At 35.7% G+C, this 16,381-nt stretch overlaps 2 protein-coding genes across 2 annotated transcripts; one reads left to right on the top strand and one right to left on the bottom strand.

Annotated features, from left to right (window-relative positions):
- Positions 1–242: 242 nt before the first annotated feature.
- On the top strand, positions 243–1,804 carry LOC131035585 (metacaspase-9). The gene is made up of 2 exons (XM_057967315.1): positions 243–620; positions 1,058–1,804. The coding sequence occupies exons 1-2, from the start codon at positions 287–289 to the stop codon at positions 1,687–1,689; spliced, it is 966 nt and encodes a 321-aa protein (XP_057823298.1). The 5' UTR covers positions 243–286; the 3' UTR covers positions 1,690–1,804.
- A 13,088-nt stretch (positions 1,805–14,892) lies between these two features.
- LOC131035622 (protein C2-DOMAIN ABA-RELATED 3-like) lies at positions 14,893–15,621 on the bottom strand. The gene is made up of 3 exons (XM_057967351.2): positions 15,494–15,621; positions 15,317–15,412; positions 14,893–15,232 (listed from the first exon to the last, which is right to left on the bottom strand). Exons 1-3 carry the CDS (start codon positions 15,593–15,595, stop codon positions 14,987–14,989), a joined length of 444 nt encoding a protein of 147 aa, XP_057823334.2. The 5' UTR covers positions 15,596–15,621; the 3' UTR covers positions 14,893–14,986.
- Between the last annotated feature and the right edge of the window lie 760 nt (positions 15,622–16,381).

Raw genomic sequence — 16,381 nt, 5'->3', positions numbered from 1 at the left:
CAAATTATAGATTTAGCACTAATTTATTGTTAAGATTCCATGCCAATTCTGCAAAAAGAATGTATTGAATTTGATGTGTTTGTGTGGACGGCACATCTCTAACTTATCTTTCCTTACAAGTTCTTTAATGGCGAAGATGCTTCTTCATTTGGATTGGCCTTCAAGGCGACGTCCTTCCTACATCACCTTATTTGTTATAAATATTTGTCTGGTGTTTGGGATTCTGAAATCATCAGAAACAGAAAAGTAGTGAGCTCTGATTTGTGTTGAGTGCAGAGAAAAGAAGATGGCGAGCAACAAGTATGCAGTATTGGTGGGATGCAATTATCCAAACACACAAAATGAATTGCATGGCTGTGTAAACGACGTTGTGGGCATGCAAAGCACACTGCTTACTCGTTTTGGGTTTGGCAAAGAGAATATTGAGCTTCTGATCGATACAGACGAGTCATATACAAAGCCCACCGGGGAAAACATTCGCAAGGCCCTGCTCAACATGGTTGGGAAGGCCAAGGGTGGAGATGTGCTCTTCTTTCACTACAGCGGGCATGGCACAATCATCCCAATCCATCACCACAAGGACGAGTGTATTGTCCCATGTGATTTCAACTTTCTCACAGGTTGGTCATTTCAAATTCTTTCTTCAGTTCCCTCAACTGATTGAATTCTTCAATTGTTTCAGCTTTTCACCTCAAGTACTCAATTTCGCAAGATTCATTGGCTATGCTATTAAATGACGTAGTTAAGTTTGAAATCTATAAGATGGTTTCTTGCAATTCTTTTTACATATAGGTCGAGTCTGAAAGATGTAACAGCTCCGTCGTTACATTGAAGCCTTACTACTTAATTTTTATTTTTTTGCAATTAAACTATTCCCTTCTTTACAATCTTTGCAACTACTTACACCAAGTGTTAAAATGACGCTTTCTATGATTATCTGCTTTTTTCCGCATAATGTTAAAACAACCCGAATTCTCAATTTCAATGACTTCTATCTCAATAAATTAGTAGGCTTTTTTTCCGTATTATCTCAATCGTCTTGTTTGATGTATTGCAGACGAAGATTTTCGCGAAATTGTGAATCAAGTTCCGGAAGGGGCCTCTTTCACCATGGTTTCCGATTCGTGTCACAGTGGAGGCCTCATTGACAAAGAAATGGAACAAATCGGTCCTCATGTTGGAGCCAAAACTCCTAATACTTGTGAAATTACAGAAGTAGAAAGAAAAACGAGCAAGTTCTTGCCCTTGGATTCTATTCTGCAAGTCCTGAGAGAAAAAACAGGGCAAGCTGAATTAGAGGTGGATGACATAAAGACTGCTCTGTTTGATCTGTTCGGTGGAAACAGCAGCTGCAAAGTGAAGAAGCAATTTGAAGGTGTTAGGGAATTTGTGGCGGAGCAAGGGCGCGTTGAAGAAGACATGGGAATACTGTTAAGTGGGTGTCAATCAGATGAGACATCTGAGGATGCGTGCCCATCTGGTAATGTAGGGGAGGCATTTGGGGCTTTCACCAATGCTATTCAAATGGTGTTGGGCGAGCATCCGGGCCCTATAAGCAATAAAGAACTGGTTTTGAGTGCGAGGAAACTTTTGCAACGAGATGAATACTCGCAGCATCCATGCCTCTACTGTAGCAATCGAAACGCAGATGCCAACTTCCTCTGCGAACAATCCACCAATCCAAAATAGACTACCATTCCACCCTGCAAGCGCCACTCTTCCAATGTAATCACTTGATTATTTGTAATAAAGATTTCATTTTCAATGAAATGCGTTAAAGGAGAAGGAGACCATTTACATACTTCATTCATCACATTGAAACATTTCAGCCTAGATCCAATCAAATTGTTCATATCAAGTTGCTTTAAAATATTTGAATATCTTGGGGGATGAAAGTCATCAAGGTTTGTTTTAAGGTCGATGGCCTTGAAACAACTGGTGATTTCATATAAAAAAATCTTCTTCTTCAAGTTTTTGTATATACAATCAATTCAAATTTTCAACAGTCAACTCTCCAACTATCTTTGTATTCTAATATCACACTAATGGATGGATGGAGATAGAATATAATGTTAAGATATAAGATTGTCGACTAGAAGCTGTCTAGGAAAAAGAACTTTCCTTAAATTTTCTAGAATTTTAGAAGTTTTTAAGTTCATTTATAAATATGAAGTTGTATGTGATTGTATATTATTGGATTGAATATAATAAAAGTTAGATTGCTATATTTCAGTCATTTCTCTTTGATTAGTGCCTTGTTTTGCCCTATTCATTATTGTTATTTCATTTTATAGTTATATTTTGGACCTATTTTTACATGGTATTAGAGCTAGAGTTAATCTAGAATGCTTTTAACAGGGCTGAAATATTGTTAAATTGATATTTGTTTGAAAGGTAATTTTTTCTGCTAACATGAGCTCTTCAAATGAAGTTTTGCCTATCTTTGATGGAAGTGCTTTTGTAGATTGGAAGAATCTAGTAAAAAATGTATTAAAAGAAAAAACTTTGTGGAGTGTAGTAAACAAAGAAATTGAAAAACCTCATTATGAAAAAGAAAAGGAGCTATGGAAATGCAAGTTGGAGCAAGCTAGAGGTATCATTGGTAAAGCCTTGAGCTCCAATCTCAATAGAAGATTTGTTAATATTGATGATCCAATAGAATTGTGGGAAAATTTAGAAAAAGATTATAAAGATGCAGAGATTGTGAGTATGTTTACTATAAAAGAAAAATTTGTGAACTTAGTGATAGTTCTGATACTTAATATAAGTACAAATCCAATAGCCAACAAGATGAGAGGGGGGGGGGGGGGGGGTGAATCATACAAACTTATTCATCCATAAAAACATTAGATTCAACCTCGGTAACATATATCAGTCATATAATAAAAAACTGTCAAACATGCAAACTCAAAAGCACATGAACAATATAAACCTCATAACACCAAATTTAACGTGGAAACCCAAAATAGGGAAAAACCACTGTGGGATTTCGGACCCACTAAGAAATATACTCTTCTAGAGTATGCTCGGTTAAAAGCCAATCCTGTTAAAGATTACAAAACACATTGCTAGATGTGACCCGGTTAAGGGATTTCCCTCAGATTTGTTAGGATCTTCACTTTGTTAGAAGTGACCTTGTCAAAGGATTTCAAACACTCAATCAGAATGCCACCTTGTTAGAGGATTTACATATAAGACTGTTAAGTCCACTTGGTTAAGAGATTTTCTGTCACTTTCACAAAATAACAGTAATACAATCTATCTGCAACTTCACATCTAAAATGCTAAAGCAGATTCTTATTTGTTCAATACAATCTAGACATAGAACTAATCTTGTCTATCTGCTGGGCATCAATACTCTGTTATTCTAATAGGTCTTCAAGCTTCTGTGCTCGGTAATCACTATGTAGCATCCCTATGCATACACTTGCCCGCATACATTGTTTATCAACAGTTCCTTATTTATAAACAATCTTCTAACCACTTAATCTCCTTGATCACATTTCCCATGATCAATCATAGTCATTAGATCTTCAATCTTGTCCAGGTTCATTGTATCTTACGATCTGAAAACGTTTTACCTCGCCTCGGAACTTGCACATTCATCTTGGAACTTGTGTTAGGGTAATGCGGTTCAATCTGAGCTATAGATCTTCTTGCTGACTTTCCATTGCTTTAGATTCGTTAACAAACTTTTTCTACGGCTTGCCAATCATTGATCCGCTCCAGCTCATCAACATCTTTCATTAAATATCACATGTAAACATTTAATGCATTATGTTGTAGCTCGGTTACAACTCAGTGAATACTAAACTTTACTCGGTAGACATTCTATCTTTATTAACCGATTGCGATAACCTTAGGGTTTATCGACTAGGTTCCTTAGAGTTTACCGACTAGGTTCTTTGCTTGATAGCATAGTATAGTATTAACCTTTACATTTTACAACATATGTATGATGTTAGAACAATCTAAAACATCAAGATCTCATCATTGTCTGACTCGGTAGAGTTGCCCATTGAATAACTTATCCCTTTATTCATCATATTCTTTCCTATGTCTTTACCGACTTCTTTATAATCTTCATATCATATTTCTTAAGATATGGCAACATCATACTGAATTAGAAAATCAATTTCTTGACATCAATGACAAAATAATAATATCAAGACAGTAAAACATCTTTAATCAGTTATGTCCATAATCATCAACAACGTTCTCAATATCCTTGTAATATTGCCAACACTTAGATCTTGCTGATTTTGAAAAAATGAGTGATTAATTTAATAAAGATACATATTTAAATGTTCAATTAAAGAAAATAGGTGTTGAATATGCCAAAAAAAAATCAGTTGATTGTATTGGTTAAAAGTAAGCTTCTCCAACCATACAAGGTATTTAAAGAATTAAGGAAAGGGGCTATTCAATTAAATCGTAATGTCCTCCAACAAACTCTCAATAAATTTTGTAAGTCGGTTTAAGATGAAGAAGTTCAACTTGTTAAAGATGGTTATATTAAGAAGAATCATGCATATGCAACTAAGGGAAAATCAATTTATATAAATATTGATGGAAAAAAGAATTGGAAAAACGATAATAAATTTCAAAATAATGATGGTTCTAATCACTGTTCTAGAAATGATGGTGTAGAAAAACAGGTGGAAAGAAAACTAATTATTTGCAGGTATTGTGGTCATGAGAATCATATGGAGAAATTTTGTTTGAAGGAGAGAGAAAATGAAAGATAGCATTATAATCCCAAGGATGAAATATTTAAGGATGGAAAGGAAGATAGACATAGCTTCATAGCCACTTCCCTCAAAAAGAAAGAACTACCAAATATGGAGGCAAGTTTTGGACCCAAAAGTGAATCTAGTGTTAAGGGGGGATACCTTGCTTTAGAGACTAATAAAGGATAAGTTTTAGATTTTGGAGCATCATTTCACATGACTGGAGATAGATATTTGTTTATTGATTTTCATGAGGGGAAGAATTTAGATCAAGAAATTACTATTGCAAATAAAATGAAACTTTCTATATCATGATTAGTGATTGTTAATGTCACAAATGGGTCTTTAAAAAATGATTTATTGGTTGAAAGATTAGGAGTGAATCTTATTTTCGTATTTAAAATACTTAATCTAGATATGAGGTTGTTGTCACTATTAATCAATTTTTTGTTAGAGGTAGAAAAGACACAAAAATATATTTACTACTGGAAGCGTTGATCATAAAGGTGGTCTCTTTAAATTTGTTGGGTTTGTTGATGATGAACACACACTCTCCCATGCTTTTATTGCTCAAACTGATTACATGTCAAAACTTTGGCATGCTATACTTGAACGTATAAATTATAGAAAGTTATAAGATATGGTTAGAGGACTAACAAGAATTTCAGCTTCAAAGCATGGAGAGCTAATCATCTGCTACTTGAACATGTGTGAAGGATGTGTATTAGGTAAACACCATCAAGATCCTTTCAAATCAAGAAAAGAATGGAGAGCTAATCATCCGCTACAACTCATTCATAGTGATTTATGTGAACCAGGTTATCTATCACTTTCAAGTGCCAAGTACCTTCTCAATTTTATTGATGATTATAGCAGGCGAGTATGGGTTTATTTTCTTGAAAGGAAAAATGAAGTATTTGAAGTTTTTCAAAAGTATATGGCATTAGTTGAAAACCAAAGTGAGAAAAAAATTAAATTCTTAAGGACAAATGGTGGGGGTGAATATTGTAATCATGCATTTGTATGATTTTGTGAAAAATATGGTATTAAGATTCAAAGAATGGTTCTTCATACCCCTCAATAGAATGGGGTCGTTGAAAGAAAGAATAAAATTGTTTTAGAAATGACTTGTTCTATGTTGCATTCCAAAAAATTTCATACTAAATTTTGGAGTTTGGCTATTCCTTGTGTTGCACATATTATGAATAGAATCTCAACCAAAGCCCTCCCAAATATCACCCCTAAAGAAGCATAGAGTGGTAGGAAACCTCAAATGGAGTATTTTGAAGTATTTGGATGTATTGCTTCAACACCCATTCCTAATGAAAAGAGAGATAGAACCAAAGAGTCATATGTGTTTATTTATGGGATATAGTGAAGAATCAAAGGCTTGTAACAGGCTATATAATTTGACAAAAAAAAAACTATTTGTTAGTAGAGATGTAAATTTTGATGAATATTCACACCTTCCAACCACTTATTCTCACTCTACAACAACTAATGATCCCTATATCAATAAGGATGGAGTGTGCACTAATGAAACAAGTAATATTTGTGATCAACCATTATTTATAGATAGAGATAATAAAGAAGATAACATTTCAGTTGGATAAAAGACAAGAACTATTGAATAAATGTATAGCCAAGGCCCTAAGAACCAAGGAACGAATGGTAGCGCTCTCATGGCCAAAGTATTACAAGTACATGACCTGATCTCATATGAAGTAGCTAGAGTGAAGAATGAATGAGAGCAAGCTATGAAAGAGGAATGTGATGCATTTTACTAAAGAGAAACACTTGGGTACTTGTGCCATGTCCCAAAGGTAAGAATGTTATTGGTTGCAAATGGGTTTACAAAACAAATTTTAAATCAGATGGTTTTATTGAAAAATTCAAAGCTATATCGATTGCTAAAGGGTTAAATAAAAAAGAGGGTGTTGATTATGAAGAAACATTTTCTCCTATCATTAAATTGAACATAGTGGAAAATATTCTTTCTTTGGCTACAAGATGGTGCAGGGGCACTATGGTCATCTTTGAGTCCATGTTGCTCATAGGGATCTAAATTTGAGTTTTATGTTTGTTCATATGTAATAAGATCCTTTAGGATCATTTTTGAGGTATTTGGATCATGTAGGGTCCATTGGTCTAGTTTTGCCCATATTGTCAAAAAGATGTAAAAGATGCAATGTTACATTATGTCTTAATAATGTATTTGGAGGAACCAATAGTCACAAGTTAAAAAATTGGTTGTGAATGTTGGTTCCCAAGTTGGTTGGTTGAAAAAAAATATAAATTTTCCTCCCTGACTTGAGGCAAGGGTGGTTGAGTTGATTTGAAGGAGAAACAATAAGAATAAACTTTGCTTTCCTTCATTTTTCATGTTTTTGGTCTGTTGCAGTGTGAATCACGTGCTTGTATGGATGAGTTTCACTCTCAAGCCAGATACATTTGAAAGTGCTCTGAATCTTCTTTCATTTGGAAAAAATTTCGTCCAATTTTTATAAATTTTTGAGCATTTTATACATGGTTTTCTAAAAACTGTCCAGAAACCCTAGTTCCAAGCGTTTGAAGAGAAAAATGTGAACAAAACCTCCATTCCACCTTTGTGAATTGAAAAAATTGGTGGAATAGATGAGCTAGGGGTACTCCAGATTTTTTTTGAAGCATTTTTGCAAGAAGTGAAAAATGGAGCACTTTTGAGGCAAAATTAGCCTAACATCTCTATGTGTTAGGCCAAGTGAGCATAGGTAGAAGTGAGGGTTTATTTTTTAATACTTGGATAGTAAAAGAAGGTGTTGTAACTTGTATATTTGGACCCTATGTGATGTTTCTAAGCCTATGAAGTTGATTTTTGAGATTTGGCATTTGAATCTTTGGCACTTGCTTTGGACAAGTGGTCTAATTAGGCCTAATTAGCATAATACCAGTCAAAAATAGAGGGGCACTTTCTGAAATAACCCCCTAAACAAGCTTGATATGTTGCAGGTGAGCTAAACGAGTATCCATAAATACCCTTATTTTGTCATAATTATGTGTGTACAAAAAGTTATGCCTGAAAGAGCAGTATTGTAGGGCTACGAGGAGTTTCATATGGTTTTGAAGTGGTCCACTACCAACTTGTTAGAGGCCCATACCAATGCATTGAAGGTGTTTTTCTTGATTCCATAAGATGTTTTAGAAGCCTTCCTTTGAGGTATTGAGTCATTTGGAAGCCTACACCAAGTTTGTGTGGAAGTCAATCTATGCCTAAGAGGCCTAGTGAGGAAGATAGGTGAGTTTGGAGAAAGATCTCCACTTGGGGATCACATGTGCCTTTTTGGGAGATTGATACATGTTGTTGTGAACTGGTTGACCTACTCTGAGGAAAGATATTGGAAGTGTGAAGTGGAAACATTTGAAGTTGTAAGGACAAAATGCCTCCAAATGGTGGGTCAGTGGTTGCTAGGGAGTTGAGAGCCCTAAGAGAGAAGGAGGAAGCATTAGAATCCATAGACAAAAGGAGTAAGGGGACTGCAGAAGATAGTGACCCCGAAGAAGAGGAAGATGGTGAAATTGAGAACCCTCTAAAAATACCTCAAGAAGAGGAGATGGCTCCTGAAGAGAGAAGGTTTCTAAATGCACTGAGGACTGTAAGGGGAGAGACTACTAATGTGAAGATAGACCTGCCTATGTATGGAGGAAAAATGGAAGGTGCTCGGAGGTGATAGAATGGGTGGATGCTCTAAGAAATTACTTTGAGTACAAAGAGGTAGTTGAGGACAAGAAAGTTGATTTTGAAAAAACCAAGTTGAAGTGATCGGCTTTGACATGGTGGAACTACAACCATGAAGAGAGGGTAAAGAAAAACAAGGCCAAGATCACTTCATGGGACCAAATGGTGGACAAGGTTAAAGCACAATTATTACCTGTAGACTATGATATCCAAGTGTTTAGGAGATTGCAGAATTTGAAGCAAAAGGATTTGGATGTTGTAGCCTATACTGAGGAATTCCTTTAACTTAGTATAAGGTCTAGTAATATGGAGAATGAGAGGGAGAAGGTGGCTAGGTATTTGAATGGCCTGAGATTTAATATCCAAGATGAGATAAGAATAGTCACTCCTAAGACAGTTGAGGAGTATTTCCAAATGGCATCTAAGGAAGAAGAGAAGATTAAAAGGAGACAAGAACAACAGTCTATAGGTAGAGGAAAGAGTCACAGAGGTAGAGGATCCTTTGGGGGAAGAGGAAAGTCCTCCAAATCACAAGAAGAATCTATCAATAGTCAAGAACAAAGAACAAAGAAAAGAGGAATCTTTAGGGGAAGAAGGCCTAATGGAAGAGGAAAATTCAATGGACAAGGTAGGGGCTCCAATAGCTTCTCTAGAATTCTCTAGAAGGTATTACAACTGCAACCAATTTGGTCATCCAGCTTTCAAATGCATGTATAAGGAAGTCTCCATTTCTCATGGGGGTGAGAGGAGGACTCAATTTGTGCAAGAGCGAGATGAGGAAAGTGTAAAATCACCCTCTCAACATGTTGCCCCAGAGGTGGGTGATTCCTTGATGATGAGGAGGACACTCATAAAAGTACCAATAGTCAAAGAGCCTCCACAAAGAAAACAATTGTTTAGAACCATTGGCAAGTCTCATGGGAAGGTATGTAGGGTTGTTATAGACTCGGGTTTTATTGAAAATTTGGTGTCTCAGAAGATAGTAGAGAAATTGAACTTGAAGAGAATTCCCCATTCCACTCCCTACAAGGTGTCATGGCTAAACAAAGGACAACAAGTCTTGGTAAATGAACAAGCATGGGTAGAATTCAACATTGGAGGCTACAAAAAAAAATTTTTGTGTGATATCCTCCCCATGGATTGTTTTCATCTTCTCTTAGGAAGACCTTGGCATTATGATAGGAGGGCCAAACATGATGGACACAAGAACTCTAATGTGATAAAAAAAAGGATGGAGTTTCGTTCACATTGACTCCACTACAAGATCAAGGAGGGGACAAGAAAGTTGGGTCTAGTGTTATGGTGGTTGGGGAGAAGGAGTTCTTGAAGATATTGAAGGAAGAGAATGGGCAAGGATATGCCATCATGATCAGACCTAAATTAGTTTTGACAATAGCATATGTTGATGATATTCCAAAGGAAGTTGAAACACTATTGAACTAGTATGAAGACTAATTTGTAAATGGCCTCCCTAGTTCTTTTCTCCCTATAATGGATGTGAGTCATCATATTGACCTCATACTCGGTGAAAGTCTACCAAGCAAAGTAGCATACAAGATTACACCCAAGAAAAATGAGGAGATACGGAAGCAAATTCAAGTTGTTGGATAAAGGACTCATAAGAGAGAGTTTGAACCCTTGTGTTGTGCCTACTATTTTGGAACCTAAAAAGGATGGAAGTTGGAGGTTATACACTGATTCAAGGGCAATCAACAAAATCACAATAAGGTACTAGTTTCCTATTCCAAGAATGAAAGTTTTGATGGATTTTCTTAGGGGGGGCATGCTATTTCTCAAAAATATACCTTAAGAGTGGCAACCATCCAATTAGGATCGGGGAGGGAGATGAATGGAAATCCGCTTTCAAGACAAATGAAGGCTTGTATGAATAGCTTGTCATTCCATTTGGGCTCTCCAATGCACTGAGTACCTTCATGAGATTAATGAATGAGGTCTTGAAGCCTTTTATGGGTAAATTTGTAGTTGTTTATTTGGACGACATTCTAGTTTTTAGCAAGTCCAAAGAAGAACACTTGCAACACCTTGACATGATGTTGAAGAAGTTGAATGAGAAGAAGCTGATGATAAACCACAAGAAGTGTGAGTTCATGAAGGAGGAGCTAGTATATCTTGGCTTTGTGATCCCTAAGGGTTCATTGAAGATGGATCCTACCAAAGTAGAGGCAATACTCATTTGGCCAACTCTGAGGATAGTAGGAGAGGTGAGAAGCTTCCATGGTCTTGCTAGCTTCTATAGAAAGTTCATCAAGAATTTTAGCCATATTTATTATCCTATCATTGATACTATCAAGGGGGACAAAAAGAATAGTTTCGAATGGAATGATGAAGCAGAGAAGAGCTTTGAATATTTGAAGAATAGGGTGGCCCAACAACCCATAATTGCATTTCCTAACTTCAACAAGATCTTTGCGGTGGAATGTGATGCTAGTGGTTTTGTAGTGGGAGCGGTCTTGAGCCAAGAAGGTAGACTGGTGGCTTTCTTTAGTGAAAAACTAAATGAGGCCAAAAGAAAGTATTCATCATATGATTTGGAACTTTATGCTTTAGTAAAAGACCTAAAGAACTGGATGTACTATCTCTTGCCAAGGGAGTTCATTGTCTTCACAAATAATCATGCATTAAGTTTTTTGAATAGCCAAGACAAGTTGAGTCATAGGCACATGAAATGGGTTGAATACTTGTAGGCATATACCTTCACACTCAAGCATAAGAAGGGTCAAGAAAACCAAGTTGTTGATGCTATTAGTAGGAGATCCCTCATGGTGCAAGAGATCCAACTCCAAAGTGTAGGCATAGATGCATTAAAAGGTATGTACTAAGACGATGATGACTTTCAAGATGCATTTTCTATTTGTAATCAATTTTTAGATGCTTTTCATAGTGAGTTAGTTGAATTTGTGTTACAAGATGGTTTACTCTTCAAGGGTGCTCAATTGTGTTTGCCAAAGTGCTTTATGAGGGACAACTTGATAAGGGAAAAATATTGTGGGGGTCTTGGTGGACATTTTGGGATTGACAAAAAATTAGAGTAGGTTAGAAGGTTCTATTTTTGGCCCAAGATGCAGATGGATGTAAGAAAATTTGTGGAGAATTGTACCATATGTGAAAGAACCAAGGGAACATCCTCCAATGCAGGACTTCATCAGCGTTTTCCTATCCCAAATAGGCCATGGGAGAGTTTGAGCATGGACTTTGTTTTAGGTTTTTAAAGGACTCAAAGGGGGTATGATAGTGTCTTTGTTGTGGTTGATAGGTTCAGTAAGATATCCCATTTAATTCCTTGCAAGTGTACAAGTGATGCATCTAATATTGCAATTTTGTTCTTTAAAGAAATTTTAAGAACTCATGGACTTCCTTTAGCCATTGTGTTTGATGGAGATTCCAAGTTCTTGGCATAGCAATGAAAGATGTACATGAACAAGTAAGAGAAAACCTCAAAAAAAGCATTGAAAAGTATAAAGAGCATGTAGATCTGAAGAGGGGGAATGTTCAATTCAAAGTAGAGGATTTGGTGCTTTCTCATTTAAGGAACAAGAGGTTTCCTAAGGACAAATATACCAATATACAAATGAAGAAGATTGGGCCATGCAAGGTGGTCCATAAATTTAGAGAGAATGCATATTAGATAGAACTTCCTCCTAGAGTTGCTATCTCTCTCATATTTAATGGTGCTGATCTTTACCCCTTCAAGGGATTAGTGGATGTAGATATAGGTGCTGATGTTGATGCAGATTGGGTGAAAGATTTACCCCCTACTGAACCAATGAAGCTTGGAAGCATATTGGACAAAAGGGAGATCAAGAGGACAAGGCACAAGGTGTATAATGAGTACCTTGTCAAGTGGCAAGGGATTCCAAATGAAGAAGTCACCTGGATGTTAGAAGATAACATAAAACAACATTGTGTTTTAGTACATTAGCTCATTTCATCAGGAGAATGGAATATTTCCACCTCGATTGTATGGTGCAGGGGCACTATGGTCATATTTGAGTCCATGTTGCTCATAGGGATCTAAATTTGAGTTCATTGGTCTAGTTCTGTCCATATTGTCAAAAAGATGTAAAAGATGCAATGTTACATTATATCTTTATGATGTATTTGGAGGAACCAACGGTCACACGTTCAAAAGTTGGTTGTGAACATTGGTTCCCAAGTTGGGTTGGTTACAAAAACATATAAATTTTCCTCCTTGACTCGAGGCAAGGGTGGTTGAGTTGATTTGAAGGAGAAACAATAAGAATAAACTTTTCTTTCTTTCATTTTTCCTATTTTTTCTTTGTTGTAGCGTGAATCACATGCTTGTACAAATGAGTTGCACTCTCAAACTAGATGTATTTGAAATTTCTTCTAGTATTCTTTCATTTGTCACCAGTTTCATCCAATTTTTATAAAGTTTGGAGCATTTTATACACGGTTTTTTGAAAACTATCTAGAAACCCTAGTTCTAAAAGTTTGAAGAGAAAAATATGAACAAAACCTCCATTCCACCTTTTTGAATTGCCAAAATTGGTAGAATGGATGGTATAGGGTTACTCCAGGTGGGTTTTGAAGCATTTTTGCAGGAAGTGAATTTTGGAGCCCTTTTGAGGCAAAATTAGCCTAACATCTCTATGTGTTAGGCCAAGTGAGCATAGGTAGAAGTGAGGGTTTGTTGATTAATACTTGGATAGTCCAATTAGGTGTTTTAACCTTCATATTTGGACCCTATGTGATGTGTCTCATCCTGTGAAGTGAGTTTTGAGGTTTGGCATTTGAATCTTTGGCACTTGCTCTGGAAAAGTAGCCTAATTAGGCCTAATTGGCAAAATACCAGTAAAAAATAGAGGGGTACTTTAGATGAAACAACACCTAGAACAAGCTTGATATGTTGTAGGAGATAAAAATGGGTGTCCATAAATACCCTTTTTTGTCCTGATTTTGTTTGTGAAGAAAGTTATACTTGAAAGAGCAGTATTGTAGGGCTACTGGGAGTTTGGTATAGTTGTGAAGTGGTCCACTACCAACTTGTTAGAGGCCCATGCCAATGCATGTAATGTGTTTTTATTGATGTCATAAGATGCTTTAGAAGCCTTCCCTTGAGGTATTGAGTCAATTCGAAGCCTACAGCAAGTTTGTGTCCAAGTCGGTCTATGACTAAGAGGCCTAGTGAGGAAGATAGGTGAGTTGGGAGAAAAACTCCACTTGGGGATCACATATGCATTTTGGGTGATTAATACATATTTTTGTGAACTATTTGGCCTTCTCTGCATCACAATATTGGGTGGCACATACATCAAATAGATGTTAAAATGGTTTCTTAAATGGATATTTATATGAATAAATATATATGGATCAAACCACCAGGTTTTTTAAATCACAAAAATCCTTATCACATTTGCTAATTAAAGAAGTCACTTTATGGTCTAAAGAAAGCACCATGAGCATGGAATGAGAAAATTGATAGGTACTTTCTACATCATGGGTTTAAAAAGTGTAAATTTAAGCCAAATTTTTATGTGAAGAAATTGTAAGATGATATTTTTATCGTTGCAGTTTATGTAGATGATTTACTTAGATGAACACCCTATATAATAAATGAATTTTGAAGAAATAACAATAATATCAATAATATGTCACCCCTTCACAAAGCCACCTTCTAAGATGATATCAAAGAGTGCACAATTTATTTCAAGTGATTAGTGATTACTTTATTTTATGATTTTGTAAGATACAATATAGAGAGAAATAAATGAAAATAGATAAAAAGAATTATCCCCCACTTTATTTGGGATTAGATAAAAAATTAGAATTAATTAATTTAAGAAATATAGCTATAAAGTCTTGAATTTGTAAATTAAAATACACCCATATGAATAAAAGACGTTATTAGCTATAATCTTAACAATAACCCTCACTTTTTCAAAATGAAAGATATTATTAATTTCATTATCATATTTAGCTTCATGCATAGCCTACACAACAATATTAACAACATATTTGTTGCTAAATATCATAACCTCATTAGCTTGAAAAACATCCGGTGGATGAGAATGAATTGCACTTCATGAAAATAACCAACATATTATTGTGTCGATTAAAGTAAAAAATCTCTCACAAGATTTGGCATTCAAACAACTCTTTGCAAGCAAACTATTTTATATTCACAAACACAAATATAGTCGATCAATTTTTGGTCGATTATGTTTCGACTTAACTAAAAAAGCACATCAAACCAAACCAAATACTTAAAAGCTCTTGTACCAAAAGCAGCATACATTTCGTAGCGTACACACGAAAAAAAACGACATTCTAAGGAAAACAAAGGACAAAAGTCGCTTACAATATACAGCATAATGATGGTGGCTGCTGATAAAGACATTTACAACGTAAGTACAGTTATATATAATCTATACATTGATGGTGATGCCACCAAGTTTTGTCCAAAAGAAATATACATATCTTACACCTTACAAAATTTGATTTTATATAGAAATGATTTAAATCATACGTATGGCAGCTTGATTAGTGAAACTTTATAATTTTACAGAGGCCATTCTAATTGTATGGTCAAAAATCCACTCTCAACGTTTCGAAGCTGCAAGCATGCTTCCTGCACTTTTCCCCCATCTTGACGCTGGACAATATGGCTGTCTTTGTACAAGAAGTTTTCCTTGCATGGAGAAACCACCTTGTCAGAATTCAGATCTTTCTCCATTACACCTCTCACATCAATTTCAGCTTTACCCATCTTGTCATCACGTCCCCATCTATCCTTGTCCCACACATACTGCAAAACCCATATTCAATCACTAGTTTATCTAACTATTATAATACAAAATTGAATGATTTACAAGTTTGAGTAATCTGTTACCAGTTTGAGTAAATGGTTATCATCCATGACAGGGAATATGAACTCTTGATTCCAAACTGGATTGAGGTTTTTCTTCACCACACGAGTGGAAGCCACCTGTAACAAAATTAAATAGCATGTCAATTTTGCATGGTATGATGCAACAAAGAAAAGAATGCAGAGTAGAAGTTAACGTACATTAGGACCAAATTTGAGGACGACGTAGGGATCGCTGCTCCTAAGGTCTCGAACAGCCAAATTTTTTCCCTCCTTCACCATAACTTTTAGTCTCTTGCCCATTTCTCTTCTCCTTCTTTGGCCTGAAAACACAACGTACAGATAACTATTAATTGATGATGATTTTATAATGTTTCAGGAATGCTTTTATCAATGGAATTGTAATTGTCGGTGATTCCAATCAAGAACGTCGAGTGGATAATAATGGAAGAAGATGATAATAAATCGGATAAGGGAAATGTTCAAAGAATCGAGGTACGAAGAGAATCCCCCTTCTTTGGAATATGGCTTTTACCGACAAAATCCTGAGCACCATACGAAAGATTACGTGGATAGATATTACATAAAGATTCCTCAAACTTTGGAGACGGTAGATATCGTAGATTATGTTGGGTACAATAAAGAGAATAATTAGGAAATAAAAGCACATTTTATGTTAATTATGTCAAAGGTGTTTTCTATTTGAATAGAATCGGTTGGCTTTTGAGATCAAAGGTTTACATTCATAGAGGAGCATGTAGGATGATTGCAACGTCTAGAATCATTAAATCATTTTTCATCGATCTTATTTTTTCCATCTTTTTTCATTTGCTATTTTGCATTTGCTATTTTCCCGTTCACAAGCATCGCCAATGAGATTTTTGTGGTAGACACACATCATCTTGTGCATTATTTGTCCATTTGCATGGTGAATACCCATGAATCAAACACATTATGTGCCTATCTAGTCACATGTCAACATATGTCATTTTGGTATCTGTCATCTGTGGAATCTGTCATCAGTAGAATATGGCAAACTCATTAGACTTGTTCTTTGTGCATAGCGATTAATGGTAGTCTTCCTTATAA

The sequence above is a fragment of the Cryptomeria japonica genome, chromosome 3 (genome assembly GCF_030272615.1).
Source record: "Cryptomeria japonica chromosome 3, Sugi_1.0, whole genome shotgun sequence".
Lineage (NCBI taxonomy): Eukaryota > Viridiplantae > Streptophyta > Pinopsida > Cupressales > Cupressaceae > Cryptomeria > Cryptomeria japonica.
The sequence above is the reverse complement of the archived record's forward strand: the minus strand, read 5'-3'. Positions and strand labels throughout refer to the sequence as shown.

Bases quoted from the DNA above. Each gene is read 5' to 3' on its own strand.
- LOC131035585 (XM_057967315.1), top strand. From the start codon at position 287: ATGGCGAGCAACAAGTATGCAGTATTGGTGGGATGCAATTATCCAAAC. The intron at 621-1,057 runs GTTGGTCATTTC...GATGTATTGCAG, and splicing joins TGATTTCAACTTTCTCACAG to ACGAAGATTTTCGCGAAATT.
- LOC131035622 (XM_057967351.2), bottom strand. From the start codon at position 15,595: ATGGGCAAGAGACTAAAAGTTATGGTGAAGGAGGGAAAAAATTTGGCT. The intron at 15,413-15,493 runs GTACGTTAACTT...ATTTTGTTACAG, and splicing joins TCCTCAAATTTGGTCCTAAT to GTGGCTTCCACTCGTGTGGT. The intron at 15,233-15,316 runs GTAACAGATTAC...TGGGTTTTGCAG, and splicing joins ATAACCATTTACTCAAACTG to TATGTGTGGGACAAGGATAG.